Source organism: Protopterus annectens, chromosome 11.part0, assembly GCF_019279795.1.
Source record: "Protopterus annectens isolate FY-2018-M chromosome 11.part0, PAN1.0, whole genome shotgun sequence".
In the NCBI taxonomy this organism is placed as follows: Eukaryota; Metazoa; Chordata; order Ceratodontiformes; family Protopteridae; genus Protopterus; species Protopterus annectens.
Genome location: NC_056745.1, coordinates 460,169,425 through 460,192,595, shown reverse-complemented (window position 1 = coordinate 460,192,595; position 23,171 = coordinate 460,169,425). Strand labels below are relative to the sequence as shown.

Below are 23,171 nucleotides of genomic sequence, written 5' to 3'. Positions count from 1 at the left end.
AGTTTGCTGATGACTGCAAGCTGAGTGCTATTATCCACTCATCTACTGATGCTTAACAGGAACAGCAATGGCTGTAATACACAGATATCTGGTAAACTGGAAGTAGTCTCAAGCTAAATGCAAAAAGGTGCAGCATAATAACATTCAGCTAAAAATTTTCTACCATCTCATATAAATTGTTGTTCGTCTTCAGACAGATACTATCATAAGAGACTTAGATACTTATGTAGACAACTCTCTCATCATGTTTCCACAATAGTCAGGATATTTTTGTGACCCAGTTAAATTCTAAGGGGGATATATTCAAGATTCAAAGAAGGCATCTTACCATTGTACTCTTCCCTTATCAGCTTCATCTTTAAATACAATGTCCTGTTTGGTATGTATAATTCCACTCAGCTGGAAAGGCCCAATGATTTTTGCCTAGAAAATTAAAGGCCTTAAATCCTCCAACTATTCCAATAGATGAGCAGAGCTCTCCTTACAGTCAGTAGCCTACTGGCTTCTCTAAGGTGATAGTAGTCTGACTTTTCAAGCCATGAAAGACCCAATTATATTTAACCTCACTTCCATTTCTTTGTAAGACCAGTGGCTCTACAAAAACAACTACTAGGGACCTAAATCTACACGTACAAGTAACTAGGACTTGCTGGAGAGATAGGATTCTAAATCAAGGTATTTCCCAACCTCTGAAATAGTAACTTTTTATTTTGTTGCTCATAAAATGTATAACTGTAATTGCAAAATAGAAAACACCCCCCAAAAATTATTGTAGGAGACAGAACCCCAGACAACTGCCCCTTACTTCTAAATTACAACTTTGAGCTGATATCAACTTGAAGAAAGGGAATATCCGTCTATGTTGTTACATTTCATGTTTATGCATTCAGTTAGTAGCAAAACACCACTTCATGTGTTGTGATTGTCACTGTTTAATATTTTACATAGTATCCTGGGGGGGGGGGTGTATGGCCATCTTCTTACAATGATCTTTGGTGGAGGCCAGGGATGTCGCTAGAAGTACTGTGGTTGAAATGGTGGATAGCGGTCCTGGCTGACCTGCTGCAGAGGTGGGGCAATATGCAACTTACTCACATTGCACACCCACTCAAATCATATCACATTACCACAAGGGGGTATGGGTAGGTCATAGAAGAAATCCTCTCCATAGAGAAAAGTTTTGATGTGTTGAATCCCAAGAAGCCTAAGGATCCATGACCATCCCCATCAATACCAGATACATTTCAGGGTGGGGAAAGAAGTTAGCTGGTAAACACATTGCAGATTGTTATTTGGCCAGGCTGCCAATAACAAAAGAGAGGGGGAGTAAAACAATATTCATTCATGCTTGTACTTTTCTGCATAAAGGTTTCAGAACTGAATAGTGTACTAGGGATGTTTTGTTGTATTTATTTATTTATTTTTTATAATAATAATAATAATTATTATTATTATTATTATTATTATTATTATTATTATTATTATTTGCTTTATTGCAGTGTTATTTTATGCAATAGTTCTTATTTGAATTTTAAATGTTTTAAGTTAGGGCAGAAAGCAAACTTTTTGTTTTACTTTTTGTTCTGCTTGGGAGATTTATTTTTGCCTAGTTATGGGAGCAGCTGGAAACCTTTTGCTTCATACAGTTGCCAAAAGAGTCTAGTATATATGTAAATCAACCTTTCCTCACCTCACCCACCCTGTTCCTTTTGTATTCTTAAACACAGTAGCCTCTGAGTTGTGTTCACTGTTAATTTAAGTTTGAAAACCCTCTCACTTCCATCTCACTCAATGCAAATTAGCAATAACTACAAGAGCACATTGTTAAGATTCATCCCATTTACATTTTCATGTTGGCTAGCTAAATGCTCTACTGCCCACACCTGTAACCCTCTTTTTCCTTGCTTACATTAAAAATCTTTTATATTACCATGTTACAAAGTATATATATATATATATAAACAATAAAAAGTGGAAACTCAGTTTTACATTTTAACTTAAATTCCCACACTGTAACTAGTATTTGCTGTAGCATAGACTAGATCCAGGCCTGGTGAATCTAGCTTTGTTTGTATAACTTGAGCACTAATCCAGGCATTCTTTAAAGTATTCAATTGTATTTATTACTGCTTGGTAGTAACTTGATTAAAGTGTAGCTATCATTCTAAGTCTTTTGGATTAAGCACTTGGGCTTCAGACCAGTTGTTTTACATTAGGAAGGTTTGTGGCCTGCACTGTGGTGGCAGGACAGGTAGCTTACATCCTTCTAAGTTGGGAATTGCTGATTGAGGGCTCAGTGTCTGTTATTCTAAAAGTGTATTAGTTCTGGTTTAAGCACTTGGGCTTCATGCCAGTTATTTTACATTAAGAAGGTTCGTGGTCTGCACTCTTGTGGGAGGAGAGGCTGGACTCTGCCCTTCTGAGCTGGGAATTTCTGGTTAAAGGCTTATAGTGCCTGCATATTTGAACTGTTTCTTACTGAAATTGGTACACCTTGTTTGCTGTAGCATAGACTAGATCCAGGCCTGCTGAATCTAGCTTTGTTTGTATGCTTGTTGTTTGTTTGCTTGTTATTTCCCTGAAATGCTAATTCCACCTAAAACGTGGCTTTTCAGCGCTTCTGTGGATCCCTAGTAATATCTGCATTGCTTACTGTACTTATTTCCTTGTTTCACTTGAAAGAAAGTTACTGTCTGTTGTTTTTGCATTTAAGTTACCTGTAACACATTGCATTTAAGTTACCTGGCACTTGCTCACTAAAGCTATTATATAAGTCACACTAAAAAATTAAAAGCACTACACCCTCACAAACTCCCCTTGAGTACCTTGTTCCCCATTGGCCCTTTTTTTCAATTATAAAGGAATTCCCAATACTATTCTAGCATGTCCAAAGGTCAGTTGTCAATCTCCTCTCCGGTCCAGCTAGTTAATCTGGGAATCTTGAGGCAATGTTACAACTGCCTCATATACACAGACAACCCTCTCCTCCTCCCAACAAATTCCAACACATGTGAGAGATGCAACCATATAGCCAAACTGGAGGCTAAGCTCTCTCAACTCAGTACTGGCGTAACCAGTCAGGAGGAGAAGGAAACCACACTCACTACAATTCCAGTCTCACATAGACCTACCACAACAGCAAACCAAACACATAAACACACAAAAACATACTCGGAGGCTCTAAATAAAAATCTGCCTAAGCAGCAGAGCCCTCCAAAGCAGATACCCAAGCAACCACTACCCCAAAACAAAACACGTGCAACACATAGCTCACAAAGCCAGTGTGCTGAACAGTCACAGCCCTTAAGGCTAAACAACACACCTGATACACTTGTAACAGGTGACTCTATCGTCAGGCACACTGACATCCCGCTCACCAGTCAGAACAAGGAGAAGGTCACAGTGAGCTGCCTGTCGGGCGCTAGGATCCGCCACATAACACAAGCACTCAGGTCACTCCAAGGCAAGTACAAATATGACTCAGTCATTGTCCATGCTGGTGTGAATGACCTGAGACGTACCTCCCTGGACTACATGAAAAGAGACATAGAGGAGCTCGCTGAGCATGTAGCCCAGGCTGGTATGACCCTGACCTTGAGTAGCATCTTACCCTCACCAAGAATGATGCCACAATATGAAGACAAGATGATCAATTTCAACAATTGGCTTAAGTATTGGTGTCATTCAAAGGGGATTCAATGCCTGTCAGCCTGGGATGACATGCTTGACAAGCCACGATGCTTCACTAGGGACGGCTTGCACCTGTCACCCCTGGGCTTTCGGATATTGACAAAGGCTCTTGCTACCCCCATAGTGCCTTTTTTAGGCAAGGCTCAAAAGACAAACCCACCTCCATAGGTATCACAAGGAATAAGAAACTAAGAGTAATGCTACTCAACGCCAGAAGTCTAAACCTCAAGATGCACACACTCAAAACTCTCCTTAGCATGGAAAACATCGATACCTGTGCAGTAACAGAAACCTGGTTCAAGGCTCCTGAGAGCACCCCAGCACTACCAGGTTATACCTCATACCATGCTTTTCGGCCCCAAAACTTGGACCGAACCACAAAAGGAGGGGGAGTATCAATATTCGTCAAAGATACCCACACCGCCAGGTTGGTGGCACAGCACGAAGCATCAGAGACTATCCATGTGCAACTTACAGTGGGTAAAACTGCCTTCCAGTTTATAGCCTGCTACAGATCACCCTCCCAAACCCAGGAACCCCACTCGGCCTTCCTGAGAACACTGGAAAATATGAAGGTCTCTCCAAACACCATTATATTGGGCGACTTCAACTACCCAAACATAGACTAGGAGCATTACTCTAGCTCCAACACCCTAGCTCAAAGGTTCCTAGAATTTATAAACTCAAATGCTATGGAACAACTTGTTACCACTCCCACAAGAGGGGAAAACATACTGGACCTGATCATCACCAACATGGGGACTCTATGCTCCAGACCAGAAGTGTATCCCTCACTGGTAAGATCAGACCATAAACTAATCTCACTGGATATTCACATCCCGACCCCACCCCCTACCCAGAAAACCACAGTGAAAAACTTCTCTAAAGCAAATTTCACATTCCTGAAAACCGAGGTGGAATCCTTCAAAGGCCCCGGGCCTGTGGAAAATACAGCCCAGACCGCAGAATCCTTTATAAACGCATTCTATGAACACCTTTAGGAATGCATGGATCATGCAATCCCAAATAAAACCAAGACCCAATCCGCCAAAGGCAGACGTCCTGTCTGGTGGACCCCAGCCATAAACAAACTATACAATAGAAGAAAGAAGCTACTACATGATAGAGCAACATCCCAAAAAGGGAAGGCATCTCTGATCAGTATTAGCAAAAAACTATGGGCACTTATAAAATCGTCTAAGGTCAGCTTCGAGAGAAAAATTGCACAGGACACTAAGGATAATCACAAGGCTTTCTTTAGTTATGTTAGGATCCTGGGTGGGAATTCCCAGATTTGCTCAGAATTAGTCCAAAATGACAAAAAATACACCGAACCCACAGACATTGCCAACATCCTAGCTGACAGGTTCAGCGCAAACTTCTCCCCCCCTCCCCACCAAAAGGGCAAATATCTATCCCAGCAGAGTGCTGCCCCCATGACATCTCAGATGCTCAGGTAAGAGCCGCCCTCTCCAAAGCAAAAAACACAGCATCAATGGGACCAGACGGTGTCCCGTCCTGCATCCTACATGAACTCCAAGAAGAGCTAAACCCAAACATAAAACTACTGTTCAATCTCAGCCTTACTACAGGATATGTACCCAAAGAGTGGCGTACAGCAACAGTGGTCCCTCTCCACAAAGGTGGTGCCTCAACGGATCCTGGAAACTATCACCCCATAAGCCTATCTAGCTTGGTCTGCAACGCTATGGAAAGGATCATCATGGACCTCATAAATAAAGATATTGGGGACCTACAGACACTGGATCCTACCCAGTTTGGCTTTGTTAAGGGCAGATCCTGCCTCTTACACCAGGTCAATTTCTTTGAAACAGTCACCAAGGCCATTGACGAGGGGAAGATGGTCCACACAGCCTACCTGGACCTCGCAAAAGCCTTTGATACAATACCCCACTTGGGCATTATAGATAAGCTCACCAGCTTAAATATAAACCCCTATGTCACTAGATGGGTTGCAAACTGGCTCAAGGACAGAACCCACATGGTTAAAATTGCTGGAGCCATGTCAGACTACAAACCAGTTACAAGTGGCATCCCACAAGGCTCAGTCCTGGGACCTCTCTTGTTCGGTATATATTTCTCGGAGGTACAGGCCAACACAGAAGGACTGTGGCTGACCAAGTTCGCAGATGACTGCAAACTGGGCACCATAATTGACTCTCCAGCCGACACAAGCATCCTCCAAAAGGGCCTCATAGAAACAGACAACTGGTGCCAGAGCCATGGCCTCAAGCTAAACGCCAAAAAGTGTATAGTCATCCCCTTTGGCAAAAACAAAGTGCCCACAAATTACCACATATGTGGTAATCCATTAAGTACAGAAGAAGTAATTACTGAGCTGGGGACCCAAGTTGATAGCAATCTCTCATTTGACAACCACGTGGCCAAAGTGGTTAGAAAAACATTTTATATAGCCCACCTAATCATGAAGGGATTCACATCTAGATCAGGGGAGGTCATCATGCCTCTTTACTCATCCCTCATCAGGCCCATAATTGAGTACAATGCCCCTTTTGGGATGTACCTTACCAGACACCTGCAGCAACTGGAAAGACCCCAAAAGTACCTCACCAAGAGGATCAAAGGGCTCAAACAGATGCCATATGCTGCCCGGTTAAAGAAACTCCAGCTCTACTCAGTGGCATACCGCCTGCTCAGAGGCGATCTGTGCCTGATGTCTAAAGCCATGTCCAACCCAGAATTAATGGACATGCTGCACCTCAGAAAATCCAAATCCCATCGAGCTACGCGCTCAAGAGACTTGAACCTCAGCACTGAAATAAATAGGACATGCTGGAGGGACAGATTCATAACCCAGAGGCTCCCTTCACTCTGGAATAAAATCCCAGTCCAGGTTAGGCAGAGTCCCTCATTGACTCTCTTCAAGAGGAATCTTGATGAGTGGATGGGAGATTGTAGGTTTACCCCGGGTATCACTTCTGTGTCACTGTTAGACAGAGGCACAGTATACTAACCTCAAAAAAGGACATAGCAAAATTAATTTAAAATGGGTGGCGAAAGCCAAACACACTCTGGCTAGGCTTATAAATGCCCTAGGGCAGATAGCCTAGTATGAACCTATGAACCTATGAACCTATATTGTTCCTAGAACAGCGGTATAATATTGACTGAAACAGCAGCTAACATGAAAACATTTGAGTAAAATAAAGCTATTTGTTTAAATTTTGAGTATTTTTTTACAGTGTAATTTGTAGCCTAAAGTTGTTCATGTAATAGTGGAATAACATTGATTGAAGTATCTACAATAGACACTTGGCAGTTTTGCGGGAGTGGATAAGTGTACTTTTTAAAATTAACCTTCCTTGAACAACACTAATTCAGAACAGTCTAGGTATGAAATTGTACTGTCTTCCTAGATAAAAATCAGGTACCTAAAATAAGTATTCCAAATAAAACACAATGATTATAGACATGAGTACTACAGGAATTCACCTTCAAGGGTCTTATAGGTTCATAGGTGTTTACTAAGCTAACAAACACAAGGGCCTTTTAAAGCCTAGCCATGCACCCCAAATATCTGACAAGTTCTGGTACTCTTGGTAAGTGGAAGCAGAGATTTGGGAGATGAAACATTTACAAGCATGGGCCTGGGAGGTGAGCCATTTACAGGCTGCCTGCGTCCATTTGACACATAGGTGCCAAACCAGGGATGGATTTCCTGTTCCCTATATAGTTGTTCAAGTTACACTTGAATTGGGTTAGAGAGGAACTCTGCTTTACATGGATGGGCAGCCTGTTCCAGAGAAGGGGTAGTCTTTGGGATACATACCTGTCTCTCCAGCAGGTCCTGTTTATATCACAGGCAAGGTTTAAGTCTTTTGAATGGGTCATTCTGGTGCTGTTTGTTCTGTGGATATGCAGGAGGTCCATTAGAGTAGGTATGACAGTGCCCTGTATGCCAGGCAATAGTTCTCCCCTCAACAGCTTGTAGGAGACAGGGATAGGGCCTTGAAGCTGTCTGCATTGGACATGTTACTTATGCCCTCTCTTCTTTTAGTGAGGAATTTCTGTGGACGTTCCAGTTGTTGGATATGCCTGGTTAGGTACACACCAAAGGGGGCATTGTAATCAATGATAGGTTTGATGAATGCCAAATGCAGTGGAATAAAGAAATCCATGGACCTACATACATATATTTGTTTATAAGCTGCACAACATAGAATGATTTCCTCACTGCTGCAGACACGTTGGTGAAAGGATAGATTACTATGTGTGTGTCTCTAAGTCCCCGACTACTGTGTCAAATCTAAGGAGTGTGTTGTCAATATGATACTTACCAGGGGTGGATGACTTTCCAAAGGATACTGTTATGCATTTCTTGACATTTAGTTTTAGTCCATGGCTCTGGCATCAATTGTTTGTCTGTGTCAGCCCTTCCTGGAGAACATTTGTGTTAGTGTGGGATTCGATGACAGCTCCTAATTTGCAATCATCTGCAAATTTAGTCAGCCAGAGACCACTGACACTGGCCTTGACTTCAGAGAAGTAAATGCCAAAAAAGAACAGTCCTGGGACCGGATCCCTGAGGGACTGCACTTGCGACCGTCTTCTTTCTAGAGCTGACCTCCCCAGTTCTGACTTCCTGGGTCCTGTCTGTGAGTCAGTTGGCTATCCACTGGGTGACATACGGGTTTTTACCTAACATCTTCAGTTTGTCAACAATGCCCAAGTGGGGTATTGCGTCAAATGTCTTGGCTAGGTCAAGGTAGACAGTGCGAACCATTTTGCCCTCATCCATTGTTTTTGTGACCTTCTCAAAGAATTCCACCAGGCTGAGTAGGCATGAATTGCCCTTGATGAAACCAAACTGAGTTAGGCCCAGTGTCTGGAGGTTTACTATATGATTATTGATCATTTCCATGATAGTTCTTACCATGGCTTTGCAAATAGGATTAGTGAAACTTATGGGTCTGTAGTTTCCAGGGTCTGTAAATGGCCCACCTTTGTGCAGAAGGATGACTGTTGCTGTTCTTCATTCATGCCTGTTTGGAGGCTATAGTTAAATTTAAATCCCAGAGGATCGAATAGGTCATGTTTTATGCTATTTAGAAGGCGTCCTGGATTTTATATAATAATTGTTTAGACATAAAAAGAAAACCTTTATATAAGGAAACTGCACTTATTTTAAAATATGGTATCATGACCCCTGCTGATCTAAACACAGATTGCAACTGTAAAGTTTTAATTCAGTTTTAATTTAATTGTTTAATTCAAAGTCAGGTGCTTTTTGGTGAATGTATTTAATGTATGAGATGGTGTATTGTTTTAGTCCTTGAAGGCTGTAGAGCTGAGGCACTAGATTTCTATTTGTGTGCTGTTTATATGCAATAAACACTGCATTTTTTTCGATTTACTGGACCTTGCTGTTTTATGCATCCTGGGATATTGTCTGTGCCCATTGACAGAGTGTTCTTATCCTTAGAGAGAGCATTAAGGACCTGTTCCCTAGTTATATCAGGGGTAATTATATTTGATGGTATTTCCTGAGGGAAGATTGAGGAGGAGAGAGGGGTGAAGTTGGAGTTGAATTTACCAGCCAGTAGCTTTGCTATATCTTCTGGCTCAGTATAGGTGGCTCCATTTACAATGAGCTCTGCACACGATTGTGTATTGCCTTTGAGGTTGCAGACATAGCTAAAGAATGTGTTATGGTTGTCCTTGGCATGGGAGGCCAAATTTACCTTAAATTTGCCTTTGGTAGACTTTATTTGTCCTCGTAATTGTTTGATAAGTTTGATAAGAGTGCTTCATGCTGCTGGGTGCTGCACCTCCTAATTTTTGCCATGATTCTCTTCCCGCTGTTACACAGCCTATCAATTTTGTGATTCCACCAGGGTGGCTTGTTTTTTTGAGTTAGTTCTGTAGTTCTTCCTGATGGGTACAGCTGCTTCTATGCAGTTATTATCATGCTTGTATAGGGTTTCTGTAAACTGTTCTGCACAGGTAGCAATGTTCGCAGGGTTCATGGGAGCCTTGAATGTTGCCAGATTATCACTTAATAGCAGGAAGTTAGCCTTAGAGCAGTTTCTAAATATTCCAGGGGTTAATTGGGGTCTAGTTTTTATTTTTACTTCAAAGGAGACAATTTTGTGGTCTGACCTTACCAGGGAAGACATTAAACTAGGGGGTGTGCAGCACTCTCATATTAGTGAGAACTAGATCCAGTACAGTTGCACCCCTGGTTGGTGTATTGACAATCTGGTCTAGGGAGTTTGTGTTTGCAAAATCCAGCAATCTCTGTGCCTGTACATTTGGTGTTGTATATGATTCCCAGTTAATAGTGAGGTAATTAAAATCACCCATAAATATGGTATTGGGTTGGTTGGTGAGTGTTTCCAATAAGTTTAAAAACATGGTACGGGTTTCCTATGTCATAGAGAGGGACCTATAGCTTGCAAGGAAGTGGTATTGGATTTTGCCTATGGTGATTTGAACATGGAATAGCTCAAGTGCATTGTCCTATTTGACCAGCCTTGAGGTATATTTATTTTTGATGTAAACAGAGATACCTCCTCCTTTCGTCTGTGTAGTAGCTGATCTAAATGTGTGGAAGGCATTATAACCTTGCAATGTCAGTGTGCTCTCCATGGCTTTAAACCATGTCTCATTGACCACATAGATGTCAGCATTCTCTAGGGAGAGGAGTTTTTTTTTTGTTTAGACTCCTAGCATTGAGCAGTAATGCCTTTAGATTTTCTCGGTTTTGATTTGCTATGTCAGATGGTTGGTATTTAAGATGGTGTGCAAACTCTTTTCTGCTTAGACAAAAACCTACTCCTTTTTGAAAGAAATGAAATAAAAAATCTTTGAGAGGCATAAGCATATTGAACAATGAAACCAGACTTCTCAGCACATAATCTTTGAGACAATGTGTGATTATAAATCAATATGTACATAAGAAGACACTCTGTCAAATACACAGCTAAAAGCCTCAATTTCTCCCATGAAAAGCGTATTATTTTTTTTTCAAAGTGTACTATTTTCCTTAATGTTGGTCAACCATCTAGCCCTCTTCCCGTATGTCTAAAGCTCTATCCACGCCACTTGTGGCTGACGTGAGCTCATGTATCACCATCGGGTCTCTTAGGATACATGTAGACTCCCAAAAATATACCCTGACAGCTGTGACTTGGGAGCACCAAATCCATGTCCTCCCAAAAATGACACTTTTCTATTGTGCAAGCCTCTCCTTTGCATGGGAGCACTTGCAGCTACTTTGAAACCACCACACTGTCCTCCCAGGATGGATAAAATATACCCTAGTCATTTCCCATCCTCCATACCACAGCTCTTCCAGCACCTAAGTCATTACTCAAGCTCAAGTCATCTGGAGCATAGTCAGGCCATTAATCCGCACTACAAAACCAGTAAGCCAAATCATACAGAGTTAATTGGTCATGTGATAGCATTCATCAAGTTCAGCTTTGTCAGCAGGACATTTCCTCAAATTCTGTGGAGCAACAACAAAATCTTTATCTGAAGTGGATGATGTGCCAACCCCGCCCCCCCCCCCCAGCTTCTTGTTACTAAACTTAGTTTTAACTGATGTCACACAACCTTGGGGGAAAGGACAGCTACAACCAATTGACCCATCAATAAAACAGGACTTTAGTAAGCAACCATCTTAAATATGCCACACAACAAGCCTTCTGCAGCCTCCATTATTACATACATCAAATCAGCACTATAAGAGAAGAGACAGAAACCTAAAAAATCATAAAATCTGGGGTCTAACATCAAGACAAACTGCTAACTAACCAATTTAGCTCTAACTTTACCCATCTCCTCCCCAAACTCACCTCAGCAAATGCCATTAAATATAAGTCTACCCTATTATCACTTAGGGAGAGGTTCTCAATGCTTTCTCTAAGGCTAAGTACACTGCATTGATGAACCCCAACAGTATACCAGGGTGTCTTCTAAATAGCATGAAATATGACCTATCAGACCCTCTGGAATCACTGTTAAACTGTAGCCTCTAAACAGGCTTCATGCCTCACAATGGAGAAGAGCAACCATCACCAATCTGCACAAAGGTGGGTCATCTGCAGACCCTGGAAACTACAGACCCATACGTTTCACTAGTCTAATATGTGGAGCCATGGAAAGAATTATCATGGAAATGATCAATAATGACATGAAACCTGCAGACACTGGACCCAACTGATTTTGGTTTTGTCAAGGGCAGGTCATGCCTACTCAACTTGGTGGTCTTCTTTAAGAAGGCAACTGACAAGGGCAAAATGGTTCACACTGCCTACCTTGACCTAGCCCAGGCATTTGACACAATACCCCACTCAGGCATTGTTGCTAAACTCAAGAGGTTAGATATAAACCGTGATGTCACCTTGTGGTTAGCCAGCTGGCTCACAGACAGGACTCAAGAATTTAGTATTGGAGAGTCACCTCTGCAAAGAGGCTAGTTACTAGTGGTGTCCCTCAGGAATCGGCCCTGGGAATGCACCTTTTGGCATAGACTTCTAAGTAGTCAAAGCCAACATCAAGGGCTTCTGGCTGACTAGATTTGCAGATGATTGCAAATTAGGAGCAGTCATGGAATCCCCCCACTAACACTAATGTTCTCCAAGAAGGGCTGATACAGCCAAATAACTGGTGTCAGTGCCATGGACTAAAACTAAATACCAAGAAATGCATAATAATATCCTTTTGGAAGAAAGACACCTCTGGTAACTATCATGTTTACAACACACTCCTAAAATGCGACCCAGTCATCAGAGTCTTGGGGACATGCGTAGACAGTAATTTAGCCTTTCACCATTACATGTCTACAGTAGTGAGGAACTCATTCTATATTTTTCAACTTAGAAAGAAAAGTATGGTATTTAGGTCCAAGGAGGCCACTGTTGCACTGTAGTTGGCATTCATTAGACCTATCATTGAGTACAATGCCCCCTTTGGTATGTACCTAACAGGAAACATTCAACAATTGTAAAGTCCACAGAGGTTCCTTATTAAAAGAGTGTAGGGTGTAAATAACATGTCCCATCCAGACCACCTCAAAGCCTTATCCCTGTTTTCTGTCTTCTATAGGCTGTTGAGGGGAGATCTATGCCTGCATACAAGGCATTATTGGACCTCACTTTGATGGACTTCCTGCATATCCACAAAACAAACAGCACCAGAATTACACTTAATCCTTGCTTGTGATATAAATAGGAGCTAATGGAGAGACAGATATGTAACCCAAAGACTTACCACTACTATAGAACAGGCTGCCCATCCATGGGAAGCAGAGTTGCTCCCTAACCAAAATTTAAGTTTAACTTGGACAATTTTGTATGGGGAACAGGAAATTCATCCCTGATTTGGCACCTGTCTCTCTCATGGACCCAGGCAGACTGTAAATGTTTCATCTCCCAAGCTTCTGTTATATTTACCAAAAGTGCCAGTACATTACAGAGATTTGGAATGCAAGGTTAGGCTTAAAAAGGTCCCAGTGGTTGTTAGCCTAGTACATACCTATGAACCTATGATTCCAAAACCATAAAGACCACATAGTAACCTAAAAACACAAACAATATTTTGATAATTGATGACTGTATAATTAGAAAAATGATCCATATCCAAAGGGTCTTTATAATGAAAAAGTCATTGTCACTTGCCTCTCAAGGGCTAAAATTAAGGATGTCACAAACAGCATAAAAACAGAAGATTGGGCTAACAGGGTAAACATCCATGTGGAAGTGAATGAGCTTGGACTGATTTCCCTATTTAATCTTGGTCTTCCAACTTGGTGATGTAAGCAAAGACCTCCTGGGATATCAGAGATGGTCTAGAGTTGGGGACCATATTGCACAGATGATTTAGATGTTCTGTTTGTTGCTGTAGCTAGATGTCACCATGGGGTGAAAATGTAGACTGACTAAATTTCTGTACTGCATGTCGTATCCAAGAACAACTTCACATCAGACAAATATGGAAGACCTGGGCATACAGGTCCTTCTTATGGTACTGTTCAAACAAGAGGTATTGTTGCCATTAACCTGAATTTTTTATGTGATTCTGACCTAGGTTTTATTACAGAGACCAGGCAGAAAAATAATTTTGGTTCTCATTTGGCAGTTTTGGTGCCCTCTCAGGTACTCCGTAATTCATTAACCTTGGTTAGATAAGATCAGAGGTTGAGTAACTATCTGCAATTAACCAAGGTCAAAATATCAAATATTTGAGTAAGTTATGGGAATAGGAGAATGGCTGTGGGTTTCCCCTCATCTAAAGTCCACCCAGTCCTTCAAGAGTTCATGGACCTTCTTGTCAACTCTTTGCTGGCATCTTCTAACTGCTTGTTTATGAGTGACTTTATTATCCATTTGAATGACAAATCCATGGGCTTAGTTAAAGGAGACACAGTACTAAGATGGTTCTTACAAAGGTTCTATGACCTTCTCGTGGTGATGTATAAATTATATTATTCTATGTTGGTCCTCCTTGATCTCTCTTCTACACTTAACAAAGTTGACTATGGAGTCCTTTTAGGTAATATTCAGTCCTACTGTGAGGCTACTGGTGCTGGTTTGAAATGGTTCACCTTCTTCATTTCAGGAGATAGTCAACAGAATGCATTTGGAATAAGCAGTTCATTATTTCTGTCTGAAGGTTCTAGTATCTAGAGCCCTATAGAGTTAAATTCTGGGTCTTTTATTGCTTGATGTATATATATACATATATATATATATATATATATATATATATATATATATATATATATATATATATATATATATATACACACACACACACACTGGGAAATCTTATAATAGAGAGAAGGCTTCATTATCTTTCCTGTGCTGATGGTAGCAAACTGTACCTCTCCTTCACTCAGAACATACTGTCTACTGTGGATTCCATTGGTGAAGACCTCAAATGCATTCATGTCTGGATGAAAAGTAATCACCTGATGATTAACATGTCCAAAACACACTGGCAGGGGCTTTTCACATCACGTTAAGAGATTTTAACTCATCATCAACCTCCATTTTTCCCATTTTCTGCATGGGGTTGGGGTGTCATGTTAACTGTCACGACCTCTCGATTCAACGCCACACACCTGTCTTCTTTGACACTTATGCCTAGCTGTCACAGACCTTCTCTCATACAATCCAGCCTCCCCTTTGCTGAATGCCTTTGTTTCCTCATGCCTTCTTCTAGTCTGTCCCAAATCTTATTCACCAGATTGTCTTCCACTTTTCTGCCCCAACTACCATAATCTGTTCTCTTTTATATTTTCTGCAGTTGGAGCTACTTTGGCTTCTTATGTCCTCATTTCTTCTTCTGTCCCACAGTGTACATCCTACCACCCTTCTCAGGCATTTAATTTCCCTCACCTCTACCTTCCTCATCTGCTCTGCTTTACTGCTCAAGTTTCTGTACCATACAGTAGTACTGTTCACGCCACTGTCTTGTACACCTTACGTTTCAGCTTCTTTGGCATTCTTCTGTTATACATTACACCTGACACTCTATGCTAGTTGGCAGCACCTCTAATTCTAGCTTTGACTTCTTTATTCAGACTTCCCTTATCCTCAAAGTCCATGAAATCAGCAATGGTATTAATATCTACTTGGTTCATGTTTGTGACAATAATTAGTGCTCCCCCAAACCACTCAAACCCTAAATTATGGGGTATGACCAAAAAAGCTCTTGGACATCAGCAGTAATAAATGTGCCATCATCCACAAACTCCAAGTTGGCAATTTGTATGAGGCCGTCCCAAGAATATTTTAGAATATGATTGTTATTATCAAAAACTCCTTTAACCTATGGTCAACCCATTTTGCTAGGGGTTCAATTTTGGATCTCCCATTAGCTACTATGGGCCTCAGGGGTAGATTCATTACATCTTTATGGGTCTTAGGAATACTGAAAATTAGTGGTACCACTGGATGTCCAATTCTCATATATTTTATAACATTGTTTTGAATCCATATTCTAAAAACACATCAATCAACCATGCATCAGTTTTATGGTAGGCTGTATTTATCTGGTTTAAAGTAGATATTTCAAAAAAATCATCATTGCATAAGTATGGATGCCTCTTGTAAATGTACAGGGTTGTACCCATAATAACAACCTTTTTCCATTTATCCAGTTTCATTATATGTATATTTGGATCATAAGACAACTGACTTAACAATGTATGCTCTCTTTTGCTTAAATTTAAAAAAATTGCTTTTAACAAAATCTGTACCGCTATTCCAAATTTCTGATGTCAGACCCACACATTTTTCAAACAATAACAATGTAGGATGCACTGGAGGGATATATGTGTTCCTTCTTAACAATTTATTTTTACAATCTTCCCAAACCTGACCCAGCAGCTATAGTTTTATTTGATACCACTGCAGAAAAGAACTTAAATAATTCTAATCCTACTCTTTCTGATAAGGATGGGAAAATTATTATTTGATATGGGAAAAAAGTATATACTTCTGCAACTTTGGTTTTCAGAATTTTGAATTATTAAAGTTTGTTCTGACAAACTGTGGAAATATGAGGAAACGTTTATCTGCAGTTTCTTGTTGTGAGGAAAATCTGCTTTGAATAAGTTTCTTCTGTTGCACAGGTCATTACTCAGTGTTTACTATGTGTGTATGACTCTGTTGATACTTATTTTAGGTACTGTTTTGAGGAGGTTTGCCTGGCTGCATTCTCATAACCTCCCAGGTTATGTTAGAAATGAGATTTTAAATTCTCCCTTGGATACAGGTTCAGTGTTTGGCCCCTCTGCTGCAGAGGTGATCAAAAAGTGTGAAGAAAGGGAAAAGTTGATCCAGGGAATCTCTAAAGAATTGTGGCAGGGGAGAAACAGTCTTAAAAAAGATTGCAAGCATAATAAATACATTTATAAACAACAATTTAATTGATTTTATCTTTATGTAATAAAACAATTATCATTAAGAATGATCTAGTACTTAATTATATCTCAATAAGTTAATCCAATGGTAAGAACATGCAGCATACAATTATGTTTTGTAATTTGGAAAACTTCACATAAACCACAAATGACATATACCAATACAGATTTGGATTCCTGTTATGCAGCATGCCAAAGAAATATATTGTATAAAAATAAAATATATTTGTATACAAAGATCTCTGCCAAATGTTTCCTCCCAGTGTCCTTCTGTGTAGTGAGCAGAATGTACAGCCCAGCCAGTCTTACTGTCCATAGAGGCTTTTCTTCTTGCTGTGAGGACTCTACATACTTTTTGTGGATATGGTTGCCATGATTAGACAGCCTTCTTCCTAGATGTGCCTGTGGTGCATTGCAGTGGTCTTATGTGGATCCTCATTTATACTGAGAGGGAAATTGATGTATCCGCATAAAAGGTAATTATACATATTTAGTTTGCTAGTGATACTTGGTTTGTTAGAGATTTGTAAGCTGCTATCAAATATGTGCAAACTAGATGGCCACTTTGTTGGTCACTAACCAAACAGGTCATACATAAATATTATATAGTCAGAGCACAGTTATCTGAGCATGATGGTTTGTCATTATATCAAACCCAAAAGTATGAACAGCTTGAGATGCAAAGCTAATGAATTTGCACAAGCAGCCTGCAGTGTGATCAGACCTAGGGCTCTCTTGCTTTGAATGGCCAGCTATCCAGAATGTCCTAGGTCCAGCTACTAATGTGCCTGTCTGGTCCTCTGTGGGGGGAATGTTATTCTTTTGACCCATAATCATCCCTTTAGCCAGCCAACTGGGAAAGTTATTGGCCAGTCTCCATCCTTCTATTTAATAATAAGTTTACTGAGAAAGTGGTTTATGCACACTGGTATTTCTGCTTAATAGCACTAAATTATTTGATCTGTGTTAGTCTGGTTTTAGATCCAAATAGCTCAGAGATTGAACTCATTGGGGTACTTAGTTGACCTCAGTATAGGAGAGAATAGAGCTATATTCTGCTATGGTCTTTCTTGCTGTCTGTTTGACATTTGATACTGAAGACCACAACATCTTGATGAAGCATCACTGAACTTGTTGTGATGTCATATCCACAGTACTGCCACGATTTGTCGCTTACCTCTCAAGTCACATTCATTGAATGGCTTCTGTGGTAAATTCCATCAGTATCCACCAAATGACCTACAGCATTCCTCGTGGTGCCACGTTTGACTGCAATGTTTATGTTGTCACTGTAGTAGATTGTGCATGGAAGAAGCCTTAATTATCCATGTTCTGCTAATAATATTCTCATTTTACAAGCCATCTTTTGTCCCCTGTATATTCCATTCCTTTCCTCACCTTTTCTTTTAAGTAGGGAATTGTTTGGGATTTGCATTCTTATTTCAAGATCTAGCATGAATCTTGATGGTCATTGTCAAGATATCTCACTTGCAACTGAAAAATATCACTAGGATCAAGACATTATTCCATCTATGGACCTAGTGATGGTGGTTTATGTTCTTGTGCCATCCTGCTTGGATTGCAGTAATGCTGCTTACCTCAAACTTTCTGATGAAGTCTTGTATTGTTGCATGAGGTGTAGAATTCCTGTCAAGATTATCACTGGAGCTTCTTACACCGGTCATATTATCTCTGTGCTTAAGGATTTCTACTGACTACAGGTTGCCCTAAGGTGAGGGTTTAAAATCCTGCTAATCTTTCACAATTTATTCAGTCTAGATTCTGCCTACTTGCAAGAACTCCTAGTCCCTTATCACCCAATTTCCCCTTTAAGATAATCAGGTGAAGGACTGATGACTTTTCTGCTGGGACAGGTTATCACAGAACAGAAATGAGCAAAACACTTTTACCTGTAAACCTAATCAAAATACATTTGGGTATTTGTCTTATTAAATAATCATCCTCCAATTTTTGTACATCATCTGTGAAGTTGAAGTTTCATCATTACAACTAACAAACAATTACAAAAACATTGACCGAAGAAAGATGCGATTAAATCCTGAGGTGTCTGGGTTTAGGTTGTTCATAAATGATAAAGAAGGGTGAGATGGAGATGGATTAGCAACCTGCATACGTGAAGGCATCAGATGTGAGGTCAGAGTCAACCAAGAACAGGTAGAGTGGCTCAGTGGAATAGACAGGGTCAGATCCTAAGTCAAATGTCTTGAGAATTAAGGTTGGCAAATGAGAGAGCACTTGTGCAGTTATAAAGGGTATCACCCTGAGACCCATCAAGGAGGATGAGAGGCTGTTAGAAGAGCAAAGGGGAGTGGAGAAGAAAGTAAGTTGTGCTAATGATGGGAGAACCTGAAGTTGCCAGGAGCTGACTGGGAACTTCTGAGCTCCACGACAGAAAAGGAATGGGAAACAACTGAGTTAGTTTTTTTTTTTTTTTTGGACCAGGAATTGTTCAGGCAATTTGTACAGATCTATACCAAAAAAGACAAAATGTTGATTGTGCAAAACATCCATAGTACAGAAACCAGTATTTATTTATTTATTTATTTTATTTATTTGCAGTTGTTTAACCAGGATAGTCTATTGCGCCTAAAGAACCCATTTTCAATGGAGTCCTGGGGAGAAAAGCTCCACATACAGATTATACAAAGATTATATTCCACATACAGATTATACAAAGGTTATGTTACACACATAGTTTATATGAGAAATTGAAGAAAAAAAAAACATTGTAGAAATTCTGATTATAAGTTAGAAAAAAATATCAACAAAAACAAGTGATACAGGCATAAAAAAAAATTATTTACTGAAATATAAAGGCACAGTTAGCCAACTATGTGATTTAGAGTGGAGGCATCTGAAGGTGAATGAAGATTAATACAGTGATGTGTCATTTTAGGATCGGGATCCTGCTGTGCTTGGGAGAAAGGGTCAGGAACCAATTAGGAGACTGGAGGCATACAAGCAGAGCAAATAACCTAGGAAATGACTCAGAGGTCGAGTACTTGCTGTTGTAGACAGGAGTGTTAGGCAGAGTGTTTGTTCACACAGAAAGCTGTACAACTATGAAATGAACTACTGTAATCAATTGTAGAGAGGGACTCCACAGAGATATTCAAGAGTGCATGGCGGACAAATAGTAAGAGGAAAGCAAGGGTACTGGGAAGGTAGAAAGTTAAATGTGCTTAAATAGCAGACTATATGGGTTTATTGTCTTCATCTGTCATCAAGCAAATGTAATGTAATGCAATTTCATAAAAAGATAATTTTCTCTGCTTTTTTATATCAACTTATGATGGTTATCTGTACAAAGAATAGAAAGCAACCTGTTTGTATGTCATTAAGCTATGCACTGTATATTTTATCATGCAGTTTATTGACATACAACAAAATGTTCCTTAAACTGTGTATTAACTAAAACAAAGTTCATGATAAATGTTATAAAGGCATGAAGTTAAGAATTTGTAAAGGGTAGGAAGTAATCTAAATGTACACTCATTGTGACAATGTTTTTTTCTACTCTTTTCTTAATATAGAAAGTACAAGTTGTGGTGACTGTTTTGGATTACGACAAGATTGGCAAGAATGACGCTATTGGAAAAGTCTTTGTTGGCCTCAACAGCACTGGTGCTGAGCTCCGGCACTGGTCAGATATGCTGGCTAATCCAAGGCGGCCAATTGCACAATGGCACACTTTACAGCCTGAAGAGGAAGTTGATGCTATGCTGGGTGTCAAAAAGTAAAAAAGAAAGCCTTTCGCCACTTGTCCAAGTAATGCTTTTTAGCCAGTACCTGTAAATACCTCAGTAATATATCAGTCCTCTCATTTCTGACAATGTAATCCAAACTCCAAACAGTGCTGTTATTCAATACCGTGCTCTCTTTATTTGTACATTTCTAGATGTAGTCCATCCTGGGGTACTTCTATCTTTACACCACTTTCTGAACCTTTCCTTCTTTTAAGCAATATGATCTATGTAGATAGAGCATGACTGAAATTATTTATTGTATCTGAAAACTGTACATACTAGTATGCTGAAAAATGATTTATAGTCTGTGTTTGTATGTTGTTACTGTTTCCTAATCTGTGTATCTCTAGTTGTTTTTAATAAGATGCTCTATTTTAAACTATGTAAACTGACTGAGATTTAGAAAAGCTGATGATATATATAGTCTAAGTCAATTATTATATTTGCTGCATTCCAGTAAAAAAATACACGCAAGACACTAGCACAGGTACACTATAAAGGACAATTTAAATCTCACGTTTATCTAATATATATCTATACCAAAATATAGTTTTGATCAATTTTGAAGTATGAATTTTTATGAACTGCATTTATTAAGTAGAACAGAATAAACTAGCTATTTATATTGATTTCAAATTTGCAGTAGTCACATAGCCAGCCATGCTGCTTTGTGTATTAATAAAAGATAAGACACACATTTTCAATATTTATTGGAGAAACAGGTTTAAGAACCAGACCATTTAGCATGAAACTATCAAAGCCTAAAAGGATGCTGATATATTTATATCATTATCCTGCAAAATGCTACAAAACATGAAAATGCCACAAATCTATTTCAGTGTTAAATAACTGCAGTCTTGCATTTTGTTTGAGTGAACCAAAAAAAAAAAAAAAAAAAAAAAAAAAAAAACAATGGAGGTTTTTTTGGTTTGGAAAAAGCATTCTCATTCTGTTGTTTGGAACTAATCTAAACCCAATTATTTTTTTTTATTTAAATGCATATGGAATGCTATGTTCCAGTTTTAAATATTGCTTTATATGTTCAAGCTTTCACTCCATCATTAAGATAAGAATGAAAAAGAGTAAATATTTTCTAGCCCTGTTCTCATTTGGTAAAATTGCGAAAAAGCAAATTATGTCCTTATAATCAAAATTCAATGAGTGTGCACTTTAGTCTTGCTATGAAGCAAAGCCCATAGAATGCAAATCAGTTACATATTATTATGTCATATGACTCATACCAGTGAAATGCATGCTTGGGAGGGTATTTAGTGCTGAATTTACTACTGACACAGTGGTAGAAAACTGCCAATCTACAAGCAATCAGTTATGCCTTTGTTACAAAATCAACAAACAGCAGCAGTTTAAGTAACCAAGGCAGTTCCAAAGTTGTTAGAAATTATATACATTCCAATGCCAAAGCAAGTACCTAGTATGGTTGCAGGCTCAACTTCAGCCTGCCTACTTCAGTACTTTTCCATTGAACAAGCCAGGTCACCTAGCACTGAATAGCTGCCACTCTAGTTATAGCATGCACTATGTAACATTAATTATATCACAGCAACAACAGAAAAACTAAAGGTGCCCAAAACGTACTGCAATGCAGATGAAGAAGCCATAGTCGTAGCCATGCTTTAAAGCATTCTATATATATAGATATATAGATATATAGATATATATAATATGTGTGCGTGCGTGTGTGTGTATGTGTGTATGCGCACGTGTGCGCATTTTGTAGATAACAGCACTTCACAGATGTCCTCATGGAGAAAAGCCAAAACATGAATTATTTTATGTATTAATAATGCATTGCAAGATTTAATTTGTCCTTTTGAATGAGGGCGAAAAAAAAGAGTAAAAGTCGGCTCTAAAAGCAGCTGAAGAAAATATTCTGCTCTTAGAGCAACCTCTTGTGTATGCTAGATGCTTGCTTCAGGGGAGACTTTCAACGTTTTCAGTGTTATTATATAGTAAATGGCACTATGATAAAGCTACTAGTCATTCCATATGAGTCGTAACAGACTGCTCTGTGTATCACTGTGACTGCCCTGTGTGCTTAGAAATGTAGACTTCTCAGTGGATAGCAATCAGTTTTTTCTGTTGTGATAATTGTAAAAATACTGCCATTCCCTTTTACTGCACTTCTGAGAGTGTGAAAGCACAGATAAGTTCAAATGAAAATGGACCAATTCAGAACTGCAAGACTATCTATAAGACAAGGAATCAGTACAAAGTGGGCTGAACACACAGCATTTTGTCGAGCACTGTGCAATATTCTCTGTGTTCATTATTTAATGTTATTATGTGGGTGATGTTCCATTTAATAGCACATTTGTATGTTATTATAAGCACACCTTACCTTCTCATTGTGAGCACACCATAAGTCATTAACTCTCCTTCATAAAGCATTTCCTTATAGATGAATAAATATTTGTATTAAAAGCACAATAGCTGAAGTGTGTGGTACGTGTGCATATAGGCGTGCTCATGTATGTGCATGCATGCGCATGGATGTATAAGTGCATGCATGCATGCAGATGAACTTGTGTGCATGTGTGCATGTTTGAACGAGCGTGGACATACGTGTGTGTAAATGTCTTTGTGTGTCAGTATGTGTGCACGTGTGTGTGTGTGTGTGTGTGTGTGTGTGTGTGTGTGTGTGTGTGTGTGTGTGTGTGTGTGTGTGCGTGCATGTGTGTACTTGCATATAGAATTTCGTAACAATTATTCTCCTTTCAGAAAGAAACCAGATTCATTCACCAGAAGATTGCCTCTCCTTTGCCATATTTGCAAATATT

General features: G+C 39.5%; 1 protein-coding gene across 1 annotated transcript in view; it reads left to right on the top strand.

Moving 5' to 3' along the window:
• SYT1 (synaptotagmin 1) overlaps positions 1–22,528 on the top strand; it is a 97,969-nt gene extending 75,441 nt beyond the window's left edge. The window contains exon 2 of the mRNA XM_044087960.1: positions 20,161–22,528. Coding sequence (XP_043943895.1) covers positions 20,161–20,367 — 207 coding nt within the window. The 3' untranslated portion in view covers positions 20,368–22,528. The remainder of the gene's footprint in view (positions 1–20,160) is intronic.
• The last annotated feature ends 643 nt before the right edge of the window (positions 22,529–23,171 follow it).